Source organism: Anser cygnoides, chromosome 5, assembly GCF_040182565.1.
Source record: "Anser cygnoides isolate HZ-2024a breed goose chromosome 5, Taihu_goose_T2T_genome, whole genome shotgun sequence".
NCBI lineage: Eukaryota > Metazoa > Chordata > Aves > Anseriformes > Anatidae > Anser > Anser cygnoides.
Genome location: NC_089877.1, coordinates 32,038,521 through 32,058,990, shown reverse-complemented (window position 1 = coordinate 32,058,990; position 20,470 = coordinate 32,038,521). Strand labels below are relative to the sequence as shown.

The following is a 20,470-nucleotide window of genomic DNA, read 5'->3' as shown; positions in this document are numbered from 1 at the left end:
TAGTTGCATATAATTAATTCAATGAAAAGTTAAAGATACTGATATAACTGGGCCTTGTGCTAACTATTCACTAGCATTGAATTGTATGCATTAAAGGAGAGTTCAGTGATTGCCAACTGTTTGTCAGGATCAAAAGAAATCTGACAGCCAGCATGCTTCTATCTTGATTTGTATGTGATGCATAGAAAGGTTATAACATAACAAAGTCCCAAGCCATCACTGTTGATAATAAATGTCTGCCACTTATGGTGTCTGGTTGGATGTACTCCATGCAACAGTTTATTTCTTCTTGGCACTAGCGCAAAAATTATGTATTTTCATTCCAGAAGAAAATACCGTCATGTCTGGTACGCATATTTGTATGCACATGTGTGAGTCTTATGATTAAAATATGATATACTCAGGCTACTAAGTAGGGTATTTTTCAGTGCCTTAAAAGCTCTTTATAGTAGCTTTTCTTCTTCTTAAATAAAGTTTGACTTTGAAGCCAGCAAAAGAGATAGTTGAGAAGGCCTTGCACAGAAGGCTTGTTGCAATAACTAATCTGAAGGGAAATGATGCAACTGAGGGAGGGGGAGAGACAGAGGAGAAAGATGTTGATCAAATCACCGGTATTCCAGTGCACTGGCTATGCGTTTGGAAAACAGTTTCTCTGCTTTGGAGAGGTGGTGTAACACTTGAAGGCATTGATGATTGCAAGGTCCTTCTGCACTTCTGGGCTAGGATCTTGTAAATTCCTGCATCAGCTGATGCAGTGTGCACTTGGACTCTCCAAAGCTTTGATCTTCACCTGAGTAGCAATTACATACCTCATATGCCCAAGTGCAATTTATATTTCAGCCTGGTAGTGTAACCAAAGAGGAATGAAAGAGTTATTTGTATTTAAAGGGTCTAAATAAATGGCTCCAAAAATTATCAAGAAAACAGGTGAGATGAAACCGAATATAGTTAGATTTTGAACTGAATGAAAAGAGAAGTAGCCTCACTGACATAAACCTGTAAACCTTAACATGTTTTAAAAAAAAAAGTTTAAATGCTTTTCTTCTAGTATAGATGAGCTATTGACTAATAGTGTAATTTTTGAGAACTGAAGTTCTGTGATTCTTTATCAGAGTTAGAAATAAGCTTTAAAACTTTAGTTGCTGCTTAAGAATCGGTAAGTGTTGTACCTTAGTAGATAACTAGTCCTGGTTTTATATGATCCTCCGTGGTTTCTTAGAGGCAGGACTCCTGCTACAATCTTTGTGTGTGCTTCTAACAGTACAGCTGCTAACGTAAGATTTCCACAGTGAGTGGCATAACTTCCCTGCTCTGCAAGTACTCTCCTTCAACTCTTTGAATGCTTTCTTGTGACTTCTAATGGAGTGTTGAAGTATGTTTTGAACTGTTTCAGTGATCTGTTTTCATCCTTGAAGTAAATGATTCTTATCTGTTATATAAACAGGTTCAACCCCAAATATGTTCATATTGCAACAATTTGGACAGCATTTTGGTATGCCTGAGCTGCAACTATGAGGCATTTTAGCTAAGTTTTAGACCAAAACTTCCCCTTTCTCCCATCTGTAATGAAAGTCCTATACTGAGGACTTGTGTGAGTCAGGATTTACTGTATTTGAACTGGAACCTGGCTGTTTCAGAGTGAGCATGCCAGCAAAATACCTTAAACAATAACAGTTGTCTTAGTGCCCTCTCATGATTTCTTCAGAAAGACATTGTTTTATTCACTGCTAGCAGAGCTGGAAGGTAATAAATTTGTTTCACAGATCACCATGGGATATGTACCAGATACAGCTGGGCGAGTGCAGAAACAAGGCATAGCAAAGCCAGTTAAGGCTTTACTGAAAGAAACATTCTTGCGTGGAACAAACTAAACAGTGCCACTCACGTAGAGCAGCCACGTACGGAAGACACAGTCTTTTCAGCTAAATGGCTTACACTCTGCAGGAAGCTAAATCCAACTCGTGTTCTTTGACGAGAACACACTCTTATTGTCTTGAAGTTTAATTTCAAAAACAAGACTTGGGAGAATCCAAGAAGAATCTTTTGTTTTCTTCTTTTCCTAATCATCAACAAACCCCGTGATTTCATTCATTATATTCTGAAATACGCTAGTACATGTGTCTCGAAGTGATTAATCATAGCACATTTTGTATAATGTGCAGCTGTTGATGCTGACGGATATTCGGACTAATGCCTCTGATATTAGCACAGAAAAAGCTTTAATTTTGGTTATTTCTTTATTTTTAAACAAGTCATAAATTCATTGCTATGCTTTGCTTCTCCATTTATCTGCAGTACACTAAAACTAAGAGGCTTTTCTGACTAAATTGAGACTTTCAACTAAACTAACTGTAATTTCTCCTCACAAAATTAGGGAGGGTAACTTACCAGAACAAATACAAAACAGTCCAATTCAGCTTTTAGTAGGATTTCAGTAAATACTTTTTGAAATTCTAATTCGTTATCATCATAGGGTTATGGCATTGTCTTTGGAATTACCCAGTTTTGTTTGTAGTAATATATCTTCTCTCAAGGTCCAGTTCAAGAAGGGCTCTTTTGAAACACATTTGAATTGAAACATCTGAATAGCCCTGTATATTTAATGGAGAGTAAACGTAACAGAGCGTAGCATAACTGGGACTTTAGAGTACAGTGCTCTTCTTTCAAAGAGTGCAGTGTAGCTGCAGAGATACAGGGCACCATAATTGGCACGGTTAGAACTTCCACAGCAATTTAAGCCAAGATCCCAAGGAGATTGCTGGACACTAATAAGAACATCCCACAATTTTTACTTACACTTTACCTGTAGGAATATTGGACCATAAAAATGTTAAATGAGTTGCACAATACCATGCAAAAGTTTCAACAACAAAGCTACAAATAAAATGAGGTTCTTCCAAGTTTCCAACTTTATGCGGATGACATAGCTAGTGCTGCTATCCCAAAGGTTTGCCAGCTTGTAAAGATTGTGTTATAAATAGATCAGTTCCCTAAAGATCTGTGACGAACCTTCAGAAAGAAAGGTATTTCTTAATGAGGAAATTTTTGTAGAATTAAGATAATTTTCAGGGCTACATTTATTTCAGTTTTAAGAGGTTCTACCATATGAAATAGAGGTTTCTAAACCAAAATGGAGTACACAAGCTGCTTACAGGCCACTTCTGTGTATACCAGGAGACATGCAAAATTCCTGATTTTGTGAGATACTGATACTTTGGAGGGAAGGGAGCACACACTCGCCTTGTTACTTCCAAGATAATACTCCCTATATTTTCTTATTCCTTTCCTTTATATTGCTTGACTCCAATCCCATCCTGTTTGCTGCCAAGTCCTGCCCTTTGGACTCCGGATGTGCAAAACATCTGCCTTTTACACTTCTCTCACTGAGGTTCTTCGTTCTCCGTTTTGACCCAATGTAATGGTTTCCTGTGCTTTGGCTTCCAAACTCAACCTTTCCTTTATCTTTCCCACTAATTTCTTGCTCCCAATGGACATGACTCCCACCTTTCATCCCTTAACTCTGCCCAGTTTGGCTCCATCACCCTTTTCTTATCAGTCCCAATTTCTTTTCATTCTTTCCCTTCACTGTTACTGGTTCTCAGTAGTTGTCATTTTTCCTAGTTGTTCCCCAACCTTCTCTCAGTGTTCAGATCTGGCTCTTGCCATTTTGAACTTAGCTCAGATTGTTCCCTTCTTCCTGTGTTCACATTCCCAGCCACTGAAAGTCATTGAGCTGCTCACTCAAGAGGGACTTCCTCTTTCTTCTGCTCTGAATTTAAGTGCTTTGTCTTAGGCATGTTCTGGCTCACAGCAGTCCAGTTTGGAAGCTCAGTGAAAGTCCTTCTCAGCTCATGAGCTGGAGCATGTCCAGAGCAGGAAGAATATACAAGAGAATTAGCTGTTGAATGATAGAATATCTCAAGTTGGAAGGGAAGGATCGTCAAGTCCAACTACTGAAATCTTAGTCCGTACTGAATATGTGGCAATTGCAATCTCTTATCCTGATTTCCTGAAGAAATACAATTTTGCAGTGGTTGTCTGTTTCTTGCCCACATTTCCCAGTAATTTTTGAACAAACTGGCTAGGTTGAACCAGATTTGAAAGAGGGGTGGAGATCTTGGATATTAGGTTCCCAGAAGTTTTGTGTGCTAGCTGGGTAGGGAAGGTACCCTAATCCTGCTTCTACTGAAGGAAACTTCAGGGTTCACTGGAGGCCTTGGGGAAACAGTTGCGGTGGCTCAAGGACTCTGTTACGATCATTTCGCATGATGAGCAACTGGTATCTGTAACTGGTGAGTCTTTATTGGCCTGCATGCTCATTTGAGTTCTGAGTGCCTGTCTTGTCCTTGGTGTATAGATTTACTATCAGCGATTACTTAAGCAGATTTCTGAACTCATGAGACTGATCTATAGGCTGTACAATGTCAAGGAACTTGACTTACAGCCTGTGTTGATGGATGATTCATGCCAAGAATCAGTTACAGTGATTTGCAGTGCAGTCATTAACGCTCAGATGCTTTTCCAAATAACTTTATTGAAGAAAAACACATTAATCTGTTATAGAGGTCAGCACTATATTTACAGTATCACTTTCTTCAGTACAACTTCTCTGAGAACAGGGGGATTGCATTGGTATTACTGAAAAGAAATGTCAGAATCGCTGTTTTAGGATGTACCTTGCTCAATGTTTATCACTGCACTCTAAAACAATGGCATGATTATGGTCAAGTGTTGCATGCTGTTCAGCTCCAGGTGTTAGATGTGATTGCCTGTTTAGTTAGGTTGTCACAATTATTGCAGGGTCCCTGGAACAAATCATGACTCAGTTTAGAAGCAGAAACTATGCTGGGACAGTATAGGGACACACCGCACACTGTCCACATGTGGCCAAATTTAATCAAGGTATAACATGTGAAAAAGAGTGAATTAGGAGCAATGGAAGATTCAGAACGTGTTGTGAAAGAGAACTCTGAAACAAATACAGGGTCAAGTTCCACAGCCCTTACTCATGTAAGAAATCCCACTGCACTCAGTCCCGATGAATCCCACCACTCAAGTAAAATAAAAAGCAACAGAGCTAATTGCACAGATTGCTATATTTATTCAATTACTATTTTTAAGTGGAGCTTCCATATAGAAGAAGGGCTGTAAGTAAAAACAGATGTTGAAGCACTGCTCCAAGCAACCTCTGAGAAAACCCAACCCCCAGCTTAATCCCTACTTTTATATTTTCCCACAACTCAGAAGGCAAGCCTCATGGACAAAGTGCTGCCTGTGATCTTCTTTTATACTTTCCAATACGTACGTGATTTATAAGGAACATTTTTTCTCTCAGTTTTAGTTGTGGAATCAGGAAACATTTAGATCTGAAGAGCGTAACAGAATAACTGTTTTTGTAAAAGCTCTGGGAGGATTTTTCATGGTAATTCCATTCTGCTGCTGGAAAGAAGAAACTCTTCTCTCCCCTTACCACATCAAATACAACTTTCCCTACTTACCTACAAGGTTCAGAACCCACTTTGTAATTGTTCTTTTGTTTGTTTTTTTTTTCACCTTTCTTTTGTCTGGTGCTTTGAAGCTACAGCTTTCAGTTTTTGCCTAGCCCATTTTAAGCTCCCTCTGATGCTAATGCTCAGGCTATTAAAATTCCTGGTGCTAAACTTTCCTCTTCTCCTCTTTTCTCTTAAACTGTGCACTTTCTTTTCATAGTGGCACCTTAAAATTGACATTTTCATGTGCTTCTTCTGTACTATTCATTTAAGCCCCGTCTCTGTCTTTTTGTGCGTTGCTGTGTTCTTTATACAAGTTCTAAACCAACGTCATGGCAAATATTTGGTTCCATGTCCCTCTATATAGGAATATCTGTGAAAGTAGTGTGATAATACTTTTAATTTCACCATAACTTTTAACCATTACACTATAACGTCAATTATTTTTTTCATTCCTCCTTCAATTACACACCACTGATGTATTTTGCTATTACATACTTTAGTTTTTCTGCTTTTAAAGGTTGACCTTTTTATGGTATATTGTTCCTCATAAGGAATTACTAGGCAGCTGTGTTGCAACCAAACTAGGAGTTCTTTGTGTGTGTTCTGGACTTTGTGCTTTCATTTAATTATTTAAGACTACAATTAGTTGTTCCTAATAATAAACAATACAGCTAAGGAAGGATATGTAAGGTCACTCACTGCCTCCTGTGGACTCCTGGAGCTGGGGCTTCCTCTTCCCCAACCCTTCGAGGCCAGCCCTGTGTGCCTCAAGCCCTGGAGGTGTCTCCATCCCACACTGATGGATGGGGTAGCTGCATTCCCCTTTGTGGGTTCAACCAGGCATGAGTCTTGGTCTGCATCCTAACACTACAGCTGCTGGCAGGGACAGAGGACACGGGACGCTGACAGAGCTGCCCATGTGGGCTGCCCTAGAAGCCTCTGCCTTCAGCAGCACCCACGTACAACACTAGCAGCACACACAAAACATAAGCATAGGCAGTCAGGTTCCCTTTATCCTATCCAGCTGGTTGGGGCTCAAGTTGGCTGGTGAAAATGCATGCCCTATAACTCTCCAGGTCTAGGAATGTGCATGTGCCTGTCTGCAGATCCCTCAGATACCAGCATGGGCCTATCTAATACTCTTGCCTGGAGCGTGAGCGCTACTAACTGCTGGGCAGGTCTTTTGCTTGCCTGGTAGCCCAGCTTGCTGCTCACTAGCAAATGTGCCTGTGCTCACAACCACCCTTCTGCTGAGTCCCTCAGCTACCACCATAGGCCCTCCATCCATTTAATATTCCTGGCTGGACTGTGGATCTCCCGCTCACTGGCACATCCAGTTTGAAGTTCACCAGCAAATTGCACAAGTGCACATCAACATGTACTGTGTCAAGAGAAAATGTCAGCCCTCCAAACCCCTCTTTTCCCATTACCCTTCTGGCCAGCAGCTGGCACCTGGGCCCTCAACTCTGATGCTGAGACCCTCACTTGCTTTACCCCAGTGGCTGGCACCTGGAACCCAGGCCCTGTGACCAATGGTCCCCTCTTTAGCTGCTGATACTGAGACACTCAGCCTGCTCCAGTTCCCTTAGTAGCTGGTACATAGACCCTGCGGCACGCAATCCCACTCCAGTTGCTGTCACTTACTCCCACTCACTCCACTTGCTGGTGCTGCTGGTGCGATGCCTGCTCACCTTCTGGCTCCATCACCAGCCCTAAACTTGCTCCAGTCTCACCAGCTGCTGGCATCTGGTCCTTACAGCACATGCGTGGGGTAGAGGGTGTGATTACATGGGAACATCAAGAAATTATTAAATAAGAAAATAGCATTGGCTGTGGTGGTCAGGTATGGGGCTCAGTCAGACAAGCGTACTGATCTGCTGCTTCTGTGAGACCAGCCACTTCTGCGCTCCTTCCTCTTCCCCAGTCCCCTTCCCTTAAATGTACCTTAATAAGCTTTGCGTAGCCCTGCAGCTGCACCTCAAGTATCCCAAATCTTTCTGTTCCTCTTATTTCCCCTGGCTTGTTGCTTAGCAAGTCCGGATTGGCCCTCTCTAAAGCTACATGTCAGTTTCTTCGTGGCCCATCAGGGACCGACTGGAGACTTTCTCTGCCTCTGTTGGCCCTTGTCAAGTCTGTTTGTGTCTGTGAGTTTTGTTCATGACTTTCAGTGTTACTTATGGCTTTCTTTGAATTGAGAAGGTCCTTGATCTGATAACCTGAATGAAGCAGATGTTCCCACATTCTACATACCTTTACACGTATAGGCAGGGGTAGTCAAATTCTTCTAAATGGGGATGTTATTGATTTTTCAGATGAAAATTAGCTCCTTGTTTCAGTTTGAGTTGAAGTACAATCTGAAAATAAAAGTCTCAGGAGGAGGATTTTAATCTCTTCTGGGCAGTTTAGATGGAGTGGTAATAACTATGAAGTTCATTTTTCTATTGAATTGTATATCAAATTAATACATTTATCTGTCTGCTGGAGAACCAAATGACCTGGTAACGGAAATCCTATGCATCATTCTATATACCTTAGCTAGTTTCCTGTGTGAATGGCAAGATCATTAATAGTTGCAACATTTCTTTTGAAAGGCTAATGCTGTGTTAAGGGCTTGGCGGCCTGCCTACTGGAACCTTTTGATCCAATGTGCACTTCCTAGAAAACTTTGCCAGGTGTCTTTTCAGCTGGTCTGTGGCAAGGCTTTGATGTTCTGAGAACATGGCCACAATTCGGGGCAGCTGTGTCTCCGAAAAGGAAAGGGAAAGCAGAATGAACTATTATCCCTGCCTCGCAATGTGAGTAGTCTAGCTGTCATGGCCCAACTTCTGCAGCCGCGGCGAGACCAATGTGAGGTTTGGAAGCTACTGACGGTGGTAGCCATACCTGGCTCTGTGTTAGGAGCAGCAGAAGGCACGTCACTGTGTGTGTGCCACGAACAGAAATGCACTTTAACATTTGGTGGCATTGCTTACTGACCAAATGGGTCAGAAAGAAGCATTGCCTGGGTGAAGTATAGCTTGCAGGCTATGGGTTAGGCTTTGGTTTTGACCTGTAATTCTCTTGTCTAATGCTCCTATTGATGTCATTGCTTCAAAGAGATGCTTTTCTGCTAGATTTATAGTGAGGACTATAAAAATATGGGTGGGTGGGGAAAGAGGATCCTCAAGAATTTACACGTCTTTTATTTTAAGCATAAAATAAGAGAAGGCAGGCAGGAAATCACAGTTAAACAATGCTCAGTTTGTGCTTGGCATACCAGTGTTTGGATGATCTGACGGGCGAATGCTGGACACTTGACATTGTGCCTGATAAATTAGAAATACAAATGCTATGAAGCTCATTGTTCATATGGTGTTATTAAAGCTGAAAGGTCTACAAGTAATGCAGATTGTTTCTAGGGAGGTATGTTACTCATGGACTGTTATGTCTCTGTTGGTCTTTCCAGGTGTTCCAGGACCTTGGCACTTCTGTGTTGTCAGGTGCATTTAGAGGATACAACATCTGCCTTTTTGCATATGGACAAACAGGTTCAGGAAAAACTTACACAATGATGGGAACACCTGTGAGTTACACCATTTGTTTTACACTTAGGGTTGAGGGTGGGATGTAGAAACATTGTTTTATTCTTAAACTGTGATTATGGTGCTGGTTTAGCAGAATGCTCGTGTATGTTTTTTCTTGGTGTTTTTTATATATAAAATAAGAGACAAACCTTTAGCCTTAGGTAAATAACATAGCATCGGCTAAAAAAATAGTGAATGTGGTGGTGTTGAAATATTTCTTATTTCTTTATTTTACTGTGTGTGAAACTTATTGCTGACTTAGAAGACATACTTAGAAGTATTTCTTCTCATGGATTTTTTTGGCAATTCTAGCCATGCTGAAATTAAATTATGTTCACAAATAAATCTGGATATAATTCAAAGGAATACTTTTATAACAAGCTTCATTATCTACTTGAGACATTTATCTGTTGCAGAAGCTATACTTTGGCCTGTGGAAACTAATATTTGCTTTGCTTCCAGCTTTGAAATGAATTGAATGGTGTTTTTAGAAACTGTTGCATGTTAAGTTACTTGGCTGCCAGGAACCACTTACAGTGCCCTTTACCCTTGGTACTCAGTTTGATGGGAGTCAGCTGAGGAATTCCTGTGTTTGGCTGCAACGCAAGGCAATTTGTTCTCTATCCATAAATGTTATTGGTTGTTGGTTAAGTGTGAGTTGCCTGTTAAAAGGAGAAATTCTATTTAATGTTTTTTTGAGTGGGCAGCTATTTACTTCCCCTATGCTAATTCAATTTATAAAGTGAAATACAAATAAAATTTGTTCAAGCTCCAGAGATACAAAAAGACTGTTCTGGCGTGGTTTGTGCTTTTGACAAGAGTTTGGGTTTATTTATTTATTTTTAATCCACAGACATCACCAACTGGATTTTGTCAGATCATGACCTGATTCTCTGTTTTGTTTTAAATCAAGCTTAACTTCTTGAAATGTTAAAATAAAAGTTGATGAGAGATAAACTAGGCTATTTGTATTAAATTGTTTTGGAAATATTTTAGCAATTCAGAATAGCCAACTCTTGAAATTATCATTATTTCTTTCTAAGAAAATTGCCAGGTTGTCTTGTTTCTTAGATATTTCTGGCTTATAAAGTGATTTGTTTCCTCTAATGAAATCCTGCTTTGATTTAATCTTTAGTAATATGCACTGTGAAACAGTGTTCATAACTAGGAAGAATCAAGTGTCTAAACTGAACTTTTGTCTGTGGTAGTATATCTACTTGAGGAATCCAGAATTTCTCTGTACCTCCAACCCTCTTCAAGCATACCCTTTAAAAGCCTTTCATGCTCTTCAGCAAGGAGATTCCACCTAAGCCTGAGATTCTCTCTCAGGGTGCTGCAGTCACCAAAGTGTGAGCAATCATGTCAGACAGTTTGTTACAAAAAAGCATAGTACTACTTCAGTGCTATGTAGCCCGTTGAGGCAAATTTTAAATTGGGTAGTTTGAGTGTTTTTAGCAGCTCATATCTTTTCTCTGACAGACCAGGTTTATAACTCTAGAACAGAAAGTTCTGTGATGCCATAGCACAAAATAAAGTAAGTAGAATAAGGAAAAATAAAATATCAGTAACCGATCAAACTAGTCTGTATTGTCCTGGCTTTACCTACATTGAAACACCCCTGACAAAGACCTGCCCAGTGTCTTTACATCAAACAGTGCTTGGAGCTTGGATGTAACCCAGCAAGTCTCTAAATTTCTTATTGATGCTGTGTAAGTTGCTCTAAAGTGACTTTTGCTACAAGAAACATTTTCATTGAAGCTAAGACAGGTGACATTTCACAGCACACTAGTCCCGTGCTAGATGCTTCAGCTGGAGTAGTAGGGCACCGCCATGCTGTACTGAACTGCAATACAGAGTGGTTTGTGTTGTAATCTACCATACAGTCATAACCTCAGTGCTGTGCCTTTCCATCCTTTTCTTATTATTTGGGTTTTATTTAAAAATTAATTTTGCAACAATGATAGCAAGTATATTGTTTAATTTTATTTTTTTTGTGTTGTTATTTGAAGGCATCCATTGGGCTGACACCTCGTATATGTGAGGTACTTATTTTTTGTTTCACTTGCAATTGTTTAAGCTGTTAGATTTTCTGGATGGATTTAAAATGTACATCAACTGGTTTGTGCAGGGCCTCTTTTCAAGGAAAGACGATTACTCAGACCAGGCAGCATCTTGCAGAGTAAAGGTCAGGTAAGTTTGTCATCATTTTGGGAATCCTATGGATGCTTTCAAAAATAAATTCCTGTAGTCAAACAAAGCAAAGACTAGTTTATTTTGTTTCTGTTTTCTCAGATAATAATCATTTCGGGACAAGGGGGAGAACACGGGGGAATGATGAGAAAGTGTTGGTTTCAGTTTTCCATCTCAGTATAGATCTGTCTGTTCACTTTTCTGTAGACAGCTGAATTTACTTCCTGTTTAACTTCTAAATTTGAGCCATAGTTCTCCATTCCATTCTTATTCATGGTTTCCACTGGCTTAATTAAGCACTACATTTGGAAACTTGAGAATTTAAGCTTACTAGTGTTAAAAAGGCAGATTTTGTGATTTTTTAAATTGCTTGATGCCTCTTGCTTCTTGGAAGTTTGCTACTCTTAGTTCTTTCAACATGCACTGTGTAAGAAGGAGCAGTAACAGAGATAATGAATTAATTAACTTTGTCATGAATGTCAATGCAAGATTTAGGTAGTTACACTGTCTACGTATATTCTTTCTGTTTTTTTTTTTTGCGTGTGTGTGTGTTTTTCCCAGTTATGTGCACTTAACATTACATTTTTTTGCTTTTCAGTTTTCTAGAAATATATAATGAGCGCGTCCGAGATTTGCTAAAACAGTCAGACCACAAGAAACCTTACACACTCAGAGTCAGAGAACACCCTGAAACAGGACCATATGTACAAGGTGAGAGTTGCTTCACTACTGGTATCAGAAATATATGTAAATGTGTATCAAGTCTTTAAGTATTGCATATGTTCCTGTCCTGATCTTTCCAGGTGTAGGTCATGTATGAGCCACAGTGTTTTGCTTTTGTTGTTTTCACATCTAACTTGAGCAAGAGGTCCACCAACATCAGCTCTAAATGGGTTGTACAGACCAGCCTAAAGTCCCTTTAATACCTGTTTCAGTGCTTGGCAGCAGTATATTTGTAAAATAATAATAATAAAGAAGTAGCTGCTTGATGTTCTAGACTGCACTATGAGAAGCAATTAAAATCTATATTACCCAAATGAGAACACAATATGCTTAATTTCCGTTCTTAAAACTCGTAAGGCACAGGATGAGTTATGTAAGTCTATTATTCAAACAACAACATCACATACTTTTTAACTCTCACTTGCAACTACAGTCCCTCAGGTGTCTTTGTGTTTTCTAGTGAATCATAGCTTTCAAATCAGGTGACAGAAGAGACTGGATGAAAACAAAAATCATTTTCCAATTCCGATGTCTGTCTTATTTTTAGTTCTTATTTTCTCCCATAATTTTTGTACATCCACTTCATGTCCACTTTTGATTGGTACCTTCGCTTCAGGGTCATGCATAGCTTTAAATTGGAATCTGGCCACTGTTGCTTTGTAAATTAGCACGGATGTAAAATTTGCCTGCTACATTGCCATTTATCTGACCAATGTCTGAAAAAAGTCCTGTATCTCAAAATCAGTACACCAGTGCAAAATCATACAGAGTAACTTTACAGCCAAGATCAGAAGAAAGAACCTTTTCTGAACTATTGCAAGTTTCAGAAATTGCCAAGTTTGTTTAGAAACTAAATGTACACATTTCGTTTTCCACCTGCCTTGTCTCTCCAGTGTGCAGAATTCTAAACTTGCCACTGGTATCAGAGTCTCTGCAAGTGCTTGGCTGGCCACCAAGTGGGTAGTAACACCTGGGAGGTATACATTCAATATGCAAATGCAAAATGGGAGGTATACATTTAATATGCAAATGTATCTCACAGAATTGTATTGATTCTGTCACATCAGATCAAATACTGATCTGTTCTGTATTTTAAATATAGAGTTCTTGTTTCTGTTCATTTTGTAAATTCTTTTTTTTTGTCCCTCCTGGTTCAGTTGTCTCCTCTTTTTCTTTATCACATCATTACATGTCATATTGTTATCCCTACCTCAGAGATTTAAGCTGAGATATGACAACAGCTAGGGTGACTTGTTTGAGTCAGGGATTGAATGGCCACCTGCAGTATCAGTAACAGTACGTCTAACAGTTGATGGTTGTTACTGATTTCTCTCAAAATTTGAAATGAGCATTTGGGAAGTGTTTAACTTGCGTGGTCCTATACACAAGAGACTGTCTGGCATTCTGGTCATTTCAGCTGTGCTTTCCCAGCACATCAGCATCCTGTTCAAGGAGAGTTGGAAAATAGATGAATTGATGGTCTCATTAGTATGGCAAACTTATCATTCTTTGAAAAGCAGATCCATAGACATTTGGCCTTTATTGAGGCCTTTCCAAGATTCTCTTTCTACCTGCTTGTTATCAGAGAACATTATTGTTGGTGGAGTACAGATACTAATTATTTTCTTTTCGCAGCTGCTCATTCACCACACAAGAAAAGGTCTTTAAACTGCTTCCTTCCTTGGCAATTTCCATCCCTTTTCTCAGGACTGTATCTCCAGTGATTCCTTGGCTACATATAATGGAGTTTGCTTGTTTCAAAAGTAAATGAAGTTATAGCTTCTGCCAATGGGCTGGCTTGCCTTTTGTCACTATTTTGTCTTCATCTGGAACCTTCCAGGCCAAGTTTGTCGTTTCTATTCCAGTTCTAATTTATTTTTTTTATTTCGTTTTACCCTTTTTGAGTAAGGACTTACTACTTAGACAAAACTAAAAATTCTGGGTAGAACAGTTCTATGTTAGAGTACTAAAATATCCCGTAACACTTTCCTTTTGATTAGATTTTGTAATTTTGTAGTATAAGAGAAAAGGATAATGGAAAAAGGTTAACTTAAATAATATCCAATTTGTTAAGGACTAGCATCTGTATTTGCATCATACTTCTTGCAAGCTATCAGCAATTGGAAGGTTTGCAGACTTTGATGAGGTGCTTTCCAGTGTACTGATCGTGTGTCAGTCGTGTGGTTGGTGTCAATGATACCCAGAGTACAGTTTGCACTTAGATGAAGAGCAGGCAGAGGAAAATCAGAATTTAACCCTTTTAAGGATGCTTAGTTGCTCTGATATTCGCATTGTCGCGGGCAATGTATTTTCCACTTGCAAGCCCAGTCAGGAAGTCCCAGCTCTGAAACTATTTTGAATAGTTTCCAGCCCATCATTTTTCCACGTAAGGGCTGTGAGATTGTAGCCTTTAAAATGCTAAAAGTGTTCCAGTGCTTTAGATTGGAATCGTTTCAAACTTCTCCCTCACAGATGGTTGCACTGTTAAGGAATCAGCCTCTCTTAAATCAGGAAATGATGCAATCTATTTTGTTTCTGAGGCGGATTTCTGGGGGAGATTCTGTCTTACTCTGAGACAGATTTCTATATGAACAAGAGGTTTTGGTCTTTCTGTTGGACTTGAAGATGACCTTTCTTTCTCCACCACCCAAAAAAAACCACTTCATTGTTACTTCTCAAGCAACATTTACAAATTTAATTTACCTTATTGAAAAACAAAATGTTCAGAACTCTGTGTTAGATTCAGTATTCCATTACTTATGGAAATGTGGATAGGCAACAATTTCTTCCATGCTTTCATTATATAAATTATTTTTATTCAGTTAAGTAAAACTCTGAAAAATGGTAGGGGAAAACAATATATGATGGTTTCCATATTCTGAGTTTTGAAGATCCCAGAACTATTGGAAAAATAAGGCCTCTTTCTCAAATGGAAAATGTGATGACTTCTGGAATTATTGTATTGGAAAGCAACACTGGAGAGCAGAAGAAAAGCTTTTCTTTGAAAATTATCCTATACTTTGAGTGTGTGCAAGTATGTGGGGGCTTTTTTGAAGTGTGGGTAATTCTTTTTTTTTTTTTCTTCATGTCAGGAGTTTATTCTAATTCTTTAACAACTATCTTTGGCTTAGATTTTGCTTTCATTTAAAGCTATGTGAGCTGTTACCATCTAAGGATAGACTCTCTGACAATGTCAGAAATACCCATTTCAGTCTTGTTGAATTTCATATTCATCTTGGCTCGAGTTCTAGCAGTATATAAGTTATTTGATCCAAATGAATAACTTTTTTTTTCAGTATTCTGCCTTCATTCACACTTCTGTGGTCTGCAATAAAACAAAACCTGAATCTGCAGTTGTGAGGAAAAAAAAGTATTGCTGGACTGCATGAAGACTTTCTTCAAACTTGAGGGTTTTTTTAGGAGCCACTGCAGTACAAATGATAATCATCACCATAAAATGCAAATGAGGCACATTAAACCAGATTTATGTGAAATACAAGCCTGTTGAAATTAATTTTGTGTGTCTGCTAGAATTTGCATATTGTAAGGTGCTGGAAATGCCACTACAGCATAGCAGTGTGCTGCCCTCCACTGGGGCCGCGTTAGTCACAACGACCAGTCTGATTCAGTGGGCTCTGCAATGCAGTATTTCTTTCATTTGTTTTCTCTGTGGGTTTTTTTGGTGGTTTTTTTTTTTTTACACCTAAAAATAAAATAAAATACAGAATGTACTGAAAGCAGAAGATGTAAAAAGGCCACGTGTTTCATATTTGAGTACCCTCTGGAAAGAACAGTGTGAAGACTCCTCAGTGTTGCAGACTCAAACATAGTTAAATAAATGGTAAATATTCACAGTAGATGGTTCCTAATTCTATTAGTCATGTGAGCAGAACCATTATTCAGAGGCAGTGACCAAAAGCTTCTTTACAGGGTGTGAACCCAATTAGTAGCAATGACGTAGCTGAAAATTTCTTATGGAGCTGCAGTTATACAGGTTTTTTAATACCATTGTTCTACAGAAAGGTTGGAAAAGGTCTGTACTTTGAAGGTACAAGGCATTTTTATACTGATGTCACTGCATCTGAAAGGTGTACTGCTATATTTTATTTTTTTAAATCGTAACTGTAGTTGAGCAACTACTTGTAGAATAGGCTGGTGTCTCAGTAGAATATTGTTACGCTCCTGATGTTTGGATGAATTGTTAGTATTATTTCCCAGTGATTAATAAGATGAACTGATTGAAACTTCCTGAGAAAAATATGCGTTTAACTCTTTTATAATCTTTGGCAGGATTATCTCAACATTTAGTTACAGACTACAAGCAAGTTGTAGAACTTCTTGAAGAGGGAATAGCTAAAAGGTATTTTCTAAAAAAAAATAAATCTTTATTTAACACTTCTTTCACCATTATTTTGATTTCATTGATGTTTGTTTTACATCCAGTGTTGCCAGTGCTTTGTCTATGATACAATGTAAGATACGATGTGTGATGCTACATATCCTCATATTAGCCGCAATAACAGTTACAAGGACTCGTGAAGTTGTTGTTTAACACATTTCTCACATTTCTTCATAACTGAACCCGTGCTGACTTACCCACAATATTCTGCCATCTGCCTGGAATAAAAAATGCATGCCAGGAAAATGTTTTGTTGTAAACAGGCTTTATTTCTTCTCCACTTCCTCATGATGCTTTAGACTGCATAGCTTTCAACTCATTTGTTTGTGTAACTTAACGATGTATAACAGCTGAAAAGATAGTGTATTTGTTTTATAATTATCTGTTAGAATTTTATAGTTTTGTTGTTGTTCTTACTCCAAATCACAAACATCTGCCAGGGCAGAAGTGTGGGAATTGGCATACCAGTGAAATTGACAACTTTGGCTCTCATTAGTCAAGATTTTTGTTTGTTTGTTTTACTTTTTTTTTTACAGGCAGCTTTGGACATCAATACAATTGCCATTAAAGTGATAGAAAAGGATATCATTTGAAATGACCCCCCAAAACCAAATCACAGTTCCAAGATTCACATTACTTCTTATCATAAGAAGCGTTGAGATGTTAGAATATCAGTGGTGCTGTGAAGTAAATAAAAAACTAAGCTGCATTATCATAAAAACATAGAATATACAGCAGGATTAAGTTTTGCCACTTCTGCTTTTAGCGACCAATAGATATACTTCTGTGATAAGAAGGGGGTTTTTCGGAATAACTACAAAATTCCAGTCTGTCTACTAGTGTTGTCCTACAGTGGTCTCATTGCTGAGGAAACAGAAGATACAGAGAAAACAAAATCAGAATTTCAATATTTTGTGTGTAGGTTTCTTTGATGCTGAATTTTCAAATGAAATATTCTGCTGAGTATTTATTAGCACATTATAAATGCAAACAAGCTAATTTTAAACATCTGCAGTCTGGCATATGCTGCCACATGTAAATCAGCAAGCTGTTACAGGGGGAGAAGGGTTGGGGAACAGATCGTGGTTGTCTCACGTGGCTGTAGGCAGGAGAGGAGCTGGTGGGGCATGATGGCCTGGAGGTTTATATAGGAAAGATCATGACCTTGCATATGGGTGGTGCCTTTCACTTTTGCTTTATAAACTTCAGTGCTGTTCCCCTGTATTCTCTGCCCCTTGTAGAACTGTTTGCTGTTTTCTGCCCTTTACCTACTTGTTCGTCTTCCTCCTCCAAGATCTTGGAGATTAGTTCACCTTCTTCTGCTTCCTCAGTTTAGGCTCATTTATAGTTATGATGCATTAGACTGCTTGTAGCTTTTGGCAGTGCCTGGTCACATGTCTGTGAAGTTGTAGAAAGAAGGGAGCAACAGGTAACAAACAGAGTTCTGCTTTTGGCCTCCTGTGGTAGGCACACAGCTGCTGTGCTCTACTGCAGTTTATTTTTGCAGTACTCTTATAGCTGGGCTCAAAACAAAGACATGGTCCCATAGTCATTTTTTCCGCTGCTAAAAGTACCTGCTCTTGTCAATGGTAAGATGAACAAAACTGGTGCTGAAGGCTGCACATGTAACTGATAATCAATAATGAGTAATTTTGTATTCAAGAGAAACTCCAGGAGTGACAAAGGAAAGGATCTGTGACCTGGCTTCAGCCGTAGGCAAAACCTTTCTTTGGGTTTGTCCAAACAAGGACAAGAAGGACAAGAAAACAAGAACTTCAAGGAAAGTAGAATTTCCAGAAGTTTGTTACAGAGTGGAAGAGTGTCATTGATGCTCCTCCTCCTGCATCTGGTACCTGCCAGCCAGAATGCATGGGTCAGAGGGCTAGAGCCTGAGGTCTAACCTGTCCATATGGGAAAGGCAAGCAAGTGCTACGCAAGTGAATCACAGTATTCATTTGGTACTTGTAGGCTTGCTAATCTCACTGGGCTCTTCTAATGGTGTAAAACTACTGCAACAGCCCTGTGACAGAGGAAATATTCAAAAGTAGTGTAGGAAGCTTGTTGGATCCTTTGAAGGGTTAAGAAATAAAAAAGAGAACAATATGGAGAAAAAAGTATTGGGCCAGTACATTCAGTGATGTCTGGGGTGAGCTGTGTGAGGCTATGGCTGTCTGTACTTCTTTGCTGTGTTCTACCCTAGTGCAACCCCTTACGCCTGTACTGCAAGACACTTTGGGATATTTCTTCAGGGTGCTGCTGGAGGGCTAAACCACCTTTAACTTCACTGTTGGTTTCTATCCATCAGGTCCTGTGTCACTCTGTGTGATCAGATCCAAGAATGCAGCATACCATATTATCAAATTTTCACATTCCTTCATCTCCATCAACTCTGCTCTGTTTATTTGTGCTTTGTCTGAATACAGGGAAATAAGCCTTATGTAATTGAATGGTATGCTCTTCTTTCTAGAATCACAGCAGCTACACATATCCACAATGCCAGCAGCAGATCCCATGCTATCTTCACCATCCACTATACTCAGGTTAGCTAAAAATAATCCAACTTCCTTTTCACTCTAAAAAAGCATTATTCAATGTGTTGAGCATTGTTTAGCTGTCACTGTTTTGTGCTGTTTGTAATAATCTCGGTGGAAACTGTTACTGATTTCCTTTGGATCACACTGCAGATGTATTACCCTTCCTACACTGCCTGATGTGTTAAGTGTTTACGGAAGTATTCTTGTTTCTTTATGCAAGCTTATAATTAGCAGTGATGCCAAAGACTTGCTGTAAAAAGAAATGTTTAAAGCTTTACCCAGCCCTTTGAATTGCATTATGCCTTGTTAGGATGCTGTGAAAATGATCTGTGGATATGTTTGAGGTTATGTTTTGTCGCACTCATTTAGGATCCTTAACTAAAGTATATGCAGCATTAGTTTAATGCCAAAGTTTTGTATCTATCCAGCATTTCAGATGTGCTCATCTCTTCAGCATTTGGCATCCAGTCCTCTCAGAGACAATGCACCCTTTCTCTGGAGGAATTATATCCTTCTCTGGCAGGGAAGTCTTTCAGTGATCCAATAGACCTTTTCTATCTCACACTTCTAACATCCTGTAATCACAGAACATTTGGGGATATTTTTCAGTAGTTTCACAAGAGACCTTTGGAATACATTAGTGGAAAATAACTGTGCAAGATCTACGAGAAAGGCTTTCACAGTCGCTAGGCGGTAAAGTTTTTTGTTTTTTGTTTTTTTTTTTTTTTTTCAAGAGGAAATCCGTGTAAGAGGATTTCTCTGTCAGCTGAGAAAGCTGTTGAGCTAATGGTGTGAACATGGCCAGTGAGTCAAGGTCACAAGGAAAGGCAGTGAGAGAGTCAGAAGTGCAAATCAATTTCAAACAAAAGAGGGCACCTATTTTATTGTCATTAATGAATTAGGAGGAATAATCTTCCTTATTTGTGTTTTTTCTTCAGGCTATATTAGAGAACAATCTCCCCTCTGAAATTGCAAGCAAGATCAACTTAGTGGACCTTGCAGGCAGGTAATAATAATACACCAAATGGCAAAAAGATAAGTTTATCTGAAGAGGCTGTAGTACTGCCCTAACATATGAAATTTAATATTTTAAAACTTCAATAACACAACAGTAAGTCCATCTTTTGTATATGGTAACAAGGAATATTGAGCTAATATTGTCTCTGTCATCCATTCTTCTCAATTGGGTACTGGATTTCATTGGGGAAATAAATTCCTGTGCCCTAAGGTCCAATACTGTGCTGTTTCAAACATTTAATGTAATCCCACTCAACCCTGTATTCTTTTTAAGTTTTTGTTTTGTTTTGTTTTTCCCAGTAGCTATTAGTGGAATTACCAGATCTGAGCTTGAAAAGAGAAAATATGAATATATTTTTTATGGCTGCCTAGCATGGGATAATATTCTTATCTTTCTACTTAGGCTGTTTGTGTTTCAGAAGCTCCTAAGTCTCTGATCTTAGTTATACTTTTCAATGAGGAACAGGGGGGAATGGTTTTAAATTAGAAGAGGGGAGATTTAGATGGGGTGTAAGGAGGAAATTCTTTACTGAGAGGATAGTGAAGCACTTG

At 38.9% G+C, this 20,470-nt stretch overlaps 1 protein-coding gene across 5 annotated transcripts in view; it reads left to right on the top strand.

Annotated features, from left to right (window-relative positions):
- Window positions 1-20,470, top strand: part of STARD9 (StAR related lipid transfer domain containing 9) — a 106,131-nt gene that overhangs the window by 38,051 nt on the left and 47,610 nt on the right. For all 5 annotated transcript variants that reach the window (XM_048064883.2, XM_048064884.2, XM_048064886.2 and 2 more), the window contains 7 exons: window positions 8,938-9,054; window positions 11,065-11,097; window positions 11,184-11,245; window positions 11,844-11,956; window positions 16,259-16,328; window positions 18,835-18,907; window positions 19,840-19,907. In XM_048064883.2, coding sequence (XP_047920840.2) covers window positions 8,938-9,054; window positions 11,065-11,097; window positions 11,184-11,245; window positions 11,844-11,956; window positions 16,259-16,328; window positions 18,835-18,907; window positions 19,840-19,907 — 536 coding nt within the window. The remainder of the gene's footprint in view (window positions 1-8,937; window positions 9,055-11,064; window positions 11,098-11,183; window positions 11,246-11,843; window positions 11,957-16,258; window positions 16,329-18,834; window positions 18,908-19,839; window positions 19,908-20,470) is intronic.